General features: G+C 40.9%; 1 protein-coding gene across 1 annotated transcript in view; it reads right to left on the bottom strand.

The window, feature by feature from the left end:
• LOC139392403 (zinc finger and BTB domain-containing protein 10-like) overlaps positions 1-4,899 on the bottom strand; it is a 23,643-nt gene extending 18,744 nt beyond the window's left edge. The window contains exon 1 of the mRNA XM_071140375.1: positions 3,974-4,899. Coding sequence (XP_070996476.1) covers positions 3,974-4,666 — 693 coding nt within the window. The 5' untranslated portion in view covers positions 4,667-4,899. The remainder of the gene's footprint in view (positions 1-3,973) is intronic.
• Between the last annotated feature and the right edge of the window lie 3,558 nt (positions 4,900-8,457).

Raw genomic sequence — 8,457 nt, 5'->3', positions numbered from 1 at the left:
AATACGTCCTGGTATTGAGGCCGTTAAATGACCCAGTAACCCAGACAGGTCACAAGGGTGGGGATACGTTCTGGTATTGAGGCCATTAAATGACCCAGTAACCCAGACAGGTCACAATGGTGGGGATACGTTCTGGTATTGAGGCCATTAAATGACCCAGTAACCCTGACAGGTCACAATGGTGGGGATACAGGCCTGCAACAGTACTGCATGTATGCTATGTTAGATAGGCTGCTGTATAGTGGTATGGAGTCCAGCTAGGACTCCCTCCTCTCTCCTGGTCCAAGACCAGCTCCAGCTCCACACTCGGGTTCATCCTTTCTCCAGATGTGCCACGTGTTACAGTGTGTCAGTGCTGCTGGAGTGCAGATGCTGCTGGATGGGCAGGTCTCTCACACTGCTCTGGCTGGGTCCAAAGGAGAACATCACGGTGACAATATCCACCTCTGTGATGTGGCCATTTGTTGTAGGTCTAGAGATAGTTAGTGGTGGAATAATAAGCGTACAGGGGAAAGGGGTTGTTGACGAAAGAGGTGGTCGTCAAAATGAAATTCCATCTGAGTCCTTACGCTATGTTTAGGTTCCTACTATCCATGTAGCCTTTATTAAACTACCTACCAATGGATATCCTGTGATGTACTATAATCTCTTACCATAATGGAGGTTAAATAAAAAACAGTTCCCTTTAGAGTAGAATTCTCAGAACAATAGCTCACATCACACAAAACAAACCGAGGACCGCGCGAGCAACGAGAGCCCTGGTTAATGTGGCCACACAAACACACACCTCCAACCCCACAATGATCAGATGTGACGTAACATCGTTCTCAGAGACGACAGAGGACAGCGGAACACCACCAGTTTCTGTTTCTCTACCATCAATCTACCATCCCCACCCTGAGGCCAGCTAGCTCCCCACCCTCTCTAACTCAGACATTAGAACACTACTACAGCAGTGTGAATGACCACACGGTGTGTGGAGGGGAAGGGGGGATCCAGGCCTCCCAACAATGCTCCACATAGGCTCCACATAGAGTTGAAGAATTCCTGGGAAGAATTCTCTCAATTCAATTTAAGGGCTTTATTGGCATGGGAAACATATGTTAACATTGTTTATTATCTACTTCTCTTGCTTTGACAAAAGTGAAATAAACAATAAAAATGAACAGTAAACATCACACTTACAGAAGACATTTCAAATGTCACATTATCTCTCCCTCTCCCCTTCCCTGGCCGAACACTACCCCTCACAAACCCAACCCATGGTTGTATGGTTGTGCTGTACAGAACCTCTGTACCAAGAGTGTACAGACAAGACCCAGGCTTGTATGAGACCCACTGTCAGCCACAGCTGCTTTGGTCTGTGTGCCTTCTCTATAGCAGAGCTAATCGAGTAATCGAGTTAGGTTAGCCACGCAGATGGGCACGAATTTGATTCGGGAATAAGGTGAAGAAAATAAGGATGCCATTTCATGTGCTGCAACAATGCAGTTCACACAGTCAATATTCAAACAGTATCAGGCTACTGTTATATATATGGGGAAAACATAAACATAACATATAATTTGCATATATTTAACTTTAACCTTAATTCATTTACAAACATGTAATGTAAATTTAAAAATGACCATCTAAAACAATCTAAGAATATGCTATGACGTGAAATTAGCCTATAGCAAAGTGTTTCAATACACAATACACAAGGCAGGTTGGTGTCTGTCGTGTCCCTCCCCCATCCTTAACTTCTAAACCTACGCCAGGGCCTTGTTGCCAACCATCCGGGGTCGTCTTGTTTCCAGAGAGGACGACTACTGCTTCTTCTTCTCTACTCTCTCCTCTCACTGGATTTCCTTCTTAATTAGTGACGTGTACAAGTTAGTGGACCGGACAGAAGGAACTAACCATGCAGTGCGATCCAATCCTTTTGCATTTCACCTGACAAATTAAGAGTCAAATTGTGGCTACATGCTCTTAAATCCCCTGACAGCTTGAATCCGAGTCAGGATAGGAAGTGATCGATATCAATTTGGTAACTGGGATCTGTAGTTCTTGTATATTTGGTAACTGGGATCTGTAGTTATAGTGTGTAAATATATATGTATGTATGTAAATACATATATGTATGTATGTGTGTAAATATATATGTATGTATGTGCGTAAATACATATATGTATGTGTGTAAATATATATATGTATGTATGTGTGTAAATATATATATGTATGTATGCATGTGTGTAATTACATATATGTATGTATGTGTGTAAATATATATATGTATGTATGTGCGTAAATACATATATGTATGTGTGTAAATATATATATGTATGTATGTGTGTAAATATATATATGTATGTATGCATGTGTGTAATTACATATATGTATGTATGTATATATATATATATATATTTGTATGTATGTATGTATGTGTGTAAATATATATATGTATGCATGTGTGTAAATATACAGCCCTGGGTAGTGTTCGGCACACACACACACACACACACACACACACACACACACACACACACACACACACACACACACACACACACACACACACACACCACACACATCCACACACATCCACACACACCAGATCCCAGTTACCAAATTGCTATTTATCACTTCCTATCCTGACTCTGATTCAAGCTGTCAGGGGAATTAAGAGCACTGTGAAAAAAACACTGTAGCCCAATGACAATTCACAACATTGTTGTTAGATTTCAGTAATTGCTTTGTAATTGTGTAGTAACAGAGTTTGACCGTTTTTGTTCTTACACAAGTGGAATGTTTAATCTCGTCCAGAAGCAGTTTTATATGTCCTATGGTCAGGACTATTCCAAATTTGTGAATAACTTGCATCAATAAATTCATCCTTTTCACATGGGTAATTTCACCAAGTAGGCTAATCAATGTTTGATATCAAGCTAACAAGGAAAATAACCCTTGGTGATGGTCTTTCAAGAAGGCATAATGGTTTCAGTTGTCCTCTACATTCAATGGCTATATGGCTATAGAAAACTATGATATGAAACAACCATACCATAATACCCCCCATTAATCCATACTTTTATGGGGTGACAAGGTCAGATGTTGCTGTGACAATCCATGATGCTGCTGGTATACATATGAACCCATTAGAGTAAAATTGTACCCATTAAAGTCCCATTGTAAGCTACTGGGACTTGATTTACTCCTCCTGTTCAACCCGGGCCATCACACACCATCTATGGATTTTGGGGGGTCATCTAGAACAATGCCTCTAATTTAGCTGCCCCAAAGGGGACGAAGGGAGAAATGCGCCAGAGGACATTCTGCTCTCTACTGTAAGAGTGCCATCAAAATGACATTTGAAGCAGAGCAGAGGCGTGGTTGGGTAGGCAGGGGTTCAGTTCCCCAAAGGCTAATATGGTCAAGCCCTTGCCTTTGGCGACCTCTAGCTAGCAATCATCCAAGGTAGTTGCTGATAACTAGTATGTGTACTGTTCTTGTGGCTATGGAAATGTAAATGAATCGAGGCTAGCTAGTCACCTATTACTTTTAGAATAGTACTGTAAGCTAATGGGACTCACACTGTTACTGGCCTACATGCTAACTCGAACTAGACAGATTTGTTTAGCTAGTAATTGGTTTCTATAGTAATGTCACCATGAAACACATTTTATTTACGTAAACTGTAACGTTAGGTACTTAGATTGCCATGGAATCAGACTAGCTCCCATTTACTAGTAAACATTAACGTCCGTTATAAACTAGCAACTTTACATAGCCTCTCACGGGGAAATGAAGCTGCCAGCTCCAACTAGCCCGGCTAGCAAGCTACTCAAAGTCAACTGTGCCTAAAACAGAAACTAGAACAAGCTAATTAGTTGGTTAGCTGTCTGTCTATTTTCCTTCTCAGATAATATTGGCTAGCTACAAAGAACTAAAAACATAAATGATAAAACATAAATGAAGTAGGATGACACTTTACCTGTTTTGTCGGGTCATTCCTCCCGTGCTCAGAAGACAGGTGATGTCTCAGCAGCAAGGCCCGCTTGTAATTTCGACTACCTCTCACCAGCTCGTCGTTGTTTTTAGTGGGAATGTTGTGACACCAGGAGCAGGACATAAGTCCCGTCTCCTGACAAAATGTGAGCCATGGAAACTCCTGTAGCCATGAAGCTTGGAATTGGGGGTGTTTCTGGAGTAGCGTCTGCGGTCTCATTTCTACCCAAGATTTCCTGGCAGCTTCGCCTCTGTCGTCCTCGGATCCAGTGCCCCCGCTGCCCAAGTCAGCGCCGTCCTCGTTGTTCAGGCAGTTACCCGCTGTCCGGCTACTCCCTTCCCTGGACTCGTCTTCTCCGACAGTTACTGCCACCCAACCGACACGATCGTCTCCTACCCCGGCTGCCCAGTTGCCCCCTTCCGGGTCCTCTTCCTCCTCAGCCTCTGGTTCTGCGCTATCACTGAGAGATCCCCCACCCTCCACTCTCCCTTGCGATGGTCCTTTTGCCCCCAGATCCCTATCCTCTTCTTGATCTGGCCTGTTCCCGTTCAAATGTCGGTCTTGACAGGCCTGGGCCTCCCAGCTGTTACTGTTGCCCCCACCGACACCACTGGAACCGGTTACGGCTAATCCACCTCCTCGGAACGCCAGAGACCTGCGGTTTCTCTCTCCGGACATTTTCTTAATATATTAAAATCTACCACTTTCTTAACAATATTACTACCGACTAATTTCTATTTCTTTAAGTATTATATGTTACGGATCCGAATTAAATGGCTGGTTGTCGTTTTTTCCCGCTTTGGCCTCCTGGTGAGAGTATGTAGGTTATGCGGAAATAAATAAAGCTTTTAAACGCATAATGAATTTCAGGGTTCTAGCTGCGTCCGCGCAGGCTTGCAGAGGTCGAATGGCAACGACTTTCCCCATAATGCACCTCGATCAGAGAAAGGGGGGGGGGTAGTGGGGGGCTCATTTAAAGGAAGATGGGGGGTGCGGTTAACAGCATGGCGTCTTTTGTTTGAGTGGCTGCGCTCATTTTACGCGTGCTTTTCATCTTTGTTTTCCTTCTCTTCAACCAATACATCCTTGTCCTCCTTTCATACCTCCTGCCACGCGGGTTGGCAGTCCCCTTGTATTAACTGCGTCAAACAGATCTAGTGCGCTTATCGTGTTTGTTTTATACTAATTCCAATGGACAGGTAAAGCAAGTGATCCAACGCACAAGGTGTAGTGATGGTGGTGGTGACAGCCTACCGGTTACCACAGCCACAAAGTCAACATTGGCTAAATCGTAAAAATTCCAGATTTTTTGTTGTTGCTTTTGGGCAGTGGTGGAAAAAGTACCCGAATGTTATACTTGAGTAAAAGTAAAGATACCCTAATAGAAAATGACTTAAGTAAAAGTGAAAGTCATCCAGTAAAATACTACTTGAGTAAAAGTCTAAAAGTATTTGGTTTGAAATACACTTATCTATCAAAAGTAAATGTATAAATACTTCCTAATTCATTATATTAAGCAAACCAGATGGCACAATTTTCTTGTTTTTAATGTATTTGTGGATAGCCAGGGGGCTCACTCCAACACTCAGACATAATTTACAAATGAAGCATTTGTGTTAAGCGAGTCAGTTAGAGGCAGTATGGATGACCGGGGATGTTCTCTTGATAAGTGCGTGAATTTGGGCCATGTCCTGACGAGCAATCAAAATGTATCGAGTACTTTTGGGAGTCAGGGAAAATGTATGGAGTAAAAAGTGCATTATTTTCTTTAGGAATGTAGTGAAGTAAATATTTTCAATAATACAAATAGCAAAGTAAAGTACATATACCCCCCAAAAACGACTTAAGTAGTGGTTCAAGTATTTTTACTAAAGTATTTCACACCACTGGTTTTTGGTCTTAATTTAAGGTTACGGTTGGGCATAAGGTTAGCAGTGTGTTAGGGTTGAGGCTAGGGTTAGGGAATGATTAACACTTTCATGGTTCTTTTGCGTACCAACTTTCCCCCCACTACTATTTCGATATTTTCAATAACAAAAACATGTAATCCAACATCAGTCCTTTTATTTATTATGTACTTATAATACAATTAACTCAAACTCATTTAGTCCAAATGTAGGCTATATCTTTTATTAAAATAGATTTAGTGAAAAACCACAGCTATATCAGAGACAATGTTATCATCAATCAATAACAATCAAAATAAGTAAATATGAATTGCTTGGAAATGTACATAGTCAAATGTGACTAAGTGGAATATTTAGCTATTCAAATGAGGTTTTGTTGATGAATAGACCAAAACAAGTAGCCCTAATTCATTGGTTTAAACATGTATAATAATATAGTAATACATATATATGTTTAAGTCAACATGATCAATAGTCTATAAAACATTTGTTTTGGTATAAACCATTAGTTGTCAGGCCTGATTTTACATTGCTGTTGTTTTTTCCCCTCCAGATTATTGAAGTTAAAGATCCATACAAAATAGGGGAATTGATATGGATCTTTTCTAGCATATGTAATCCCATGGAAACTTGCTCCTGCTATGCTGCTCCAGCAGGTGGAAGCCTTTCATGATTCACTGAGTTGACTGACTGACAGCACAGTTAGATTAATGAGTGGCATTGTTAGGCCTAGTGTTCAGTGTCCTGTTTCAAAGTCAGTAAATTAAGGACTAAGCTAGGACACAGTGTTTGACTCTGCTTCTGATAATGGCATGTGTTTTTAAAGCCTTGTCAGGTTTAAATCCAGAGAAAGGGGGGAGGGTAATAAAATGTGCATACCCAAAACAATCAGTGTCTCTCCATTTAAATGCCTCAAATGTGTGTTGTTGTACTACTGACACAATTGTGGTTGGAATGCATGTATTTTTTGTCGTTGTTGTTTGAATGGAAATTAATAGATCAATAATGATGAATGATGGCAGGTGTGTCAAGGCCACACCTCCTGTCTTTCACTAGTGCCTTCAGAAGGTATTCACACTCTTTGACTTGTTCAACATTTTGTTGTGTTACCACCTGCATTTAAAATGGAATCAATTGATATGTTTTGTCTCTGACCTACACACAATACCATACACTATATCAAAGTGGAATAATGTTTTTTTATTTTTTATTTTGCAAATTAATTAAAAATTAAAAGCTGAAATGTCTTGAGTCAATAAGTAATCAACCCCTTTGTAATGGCAAGCCTAAATAAGTTCAGGAGACATTTTTGATAAAAAGTTTTATAATAAGTTGGATGGACTCACTCTGTGTGTAGTAATAGTGTTTAACATGATTTTTGAATGACTACCTCATCTCTGTACCCCATACATACAGTACAATGATCTGTAACGTCCCTCATTCGAGCACTACATTTCCAACACAGATTAAACCACAAAAACCAGGGAAGTTTTTTAATGCCTCGCAAAGAAGGGCACCTATTGGTAGATGGGTAAAAAAAAAATATGTAAGCAGACGTTGAATATCCCTTTGAGCATGGTGAAGTTGTTATTACACTTTGGATGGTGTATCACTTTTTCAGGATAAGAAAATAAACGGAATAGAGCTAAGCACAGGCAAAATCATAGAGGAAAACCTGGTTCAGTCTGCTATCCACCAGACACTGGGAGATTAATTCAACTTTCAGCAGGACAATAACCTAAAACACAAGGCCAAATCTACACCGGAGTTGATTTCCAAGAAGACAGTGAGTGGCAGAGTTACTGTTGACTTAAATCTACTTGAAATTATATGGCAACACCTGAAAATGGTTGTCTAGCAATGATCAACAACTAATTTGGCAGAGCTTGAAGAATTGTGAAAAGAATAATGGGCACATGTTGCACAATCTAGGTGTGGAAAGCTCTTAGAGACTTACCCAGAAAGACACTGCTGTAATCGCTGCCAAAGTTGATTCTAACATGTATTGACTCAGGGGGTCGAATACTTATGTAAATTTGATATTTCTCTATTTCATTTTCAATAATTTTTCCAAAATGTCTTAAAACATGTTTTCACTTTGGCATTGTGGGTTATTGTGTGTAGATAGATGGGTGAGAGGGTGTAAATCTCGCCCGGGCCGTGCCCATATCCGCAGCAGGTCTCCAAGGTGAACAGCCTCTGGCATGTTAGAACAATCTTGGTAAGAGAAGTCGGCAAGTCAAATCCGTAACTTCGGGATAAGGATTGGCTCTAAGGGCTGGGTCGGTCGGGCTGGGGTGCGAGGCGGGGCCGGGCTCGAGCCGCGGCTGGGGCGCAGTGAGGGTATACTATAAAACAGGTTCAATGAGTTAGTCAGCTAACTTTGATCAACAGACAGAAATATAAATAACTGTTGGTTTTCTGGTTCATTGGGTGAGCTATACTTCGATATGTGTTTTTGGCTGTTGACTCAATTAGACCATGCCCATCTTTCCCCCAAAACATGTTTTTCAGAATATTTAGGCAAGTTAGCTGGATAACTCCTTGACTCTGCTTTGTATT

Source organism: Oncorhynchus clarkii, chromosome 32 (genome assembly GCF_045791955.1).
Source record: "Oncorhynchus clarkii lewisi isolate Uvic-CL-2024 chromosome 32, UVic_Ocla_1.0, whole genome shotgun sequence".
Lineage (NCBI taxonomy): Eukaryota > Metazoa > Chordata > Actinopteri > Salmoniformes > Salmonidae > Oncorhynchus > Oncorhynchus clarkii.
The sequence above is the reverse complement of the archived record's forward strand: the minus strand, read 5'-3'. Positions and strand labels throughout refer to the sequence as shown.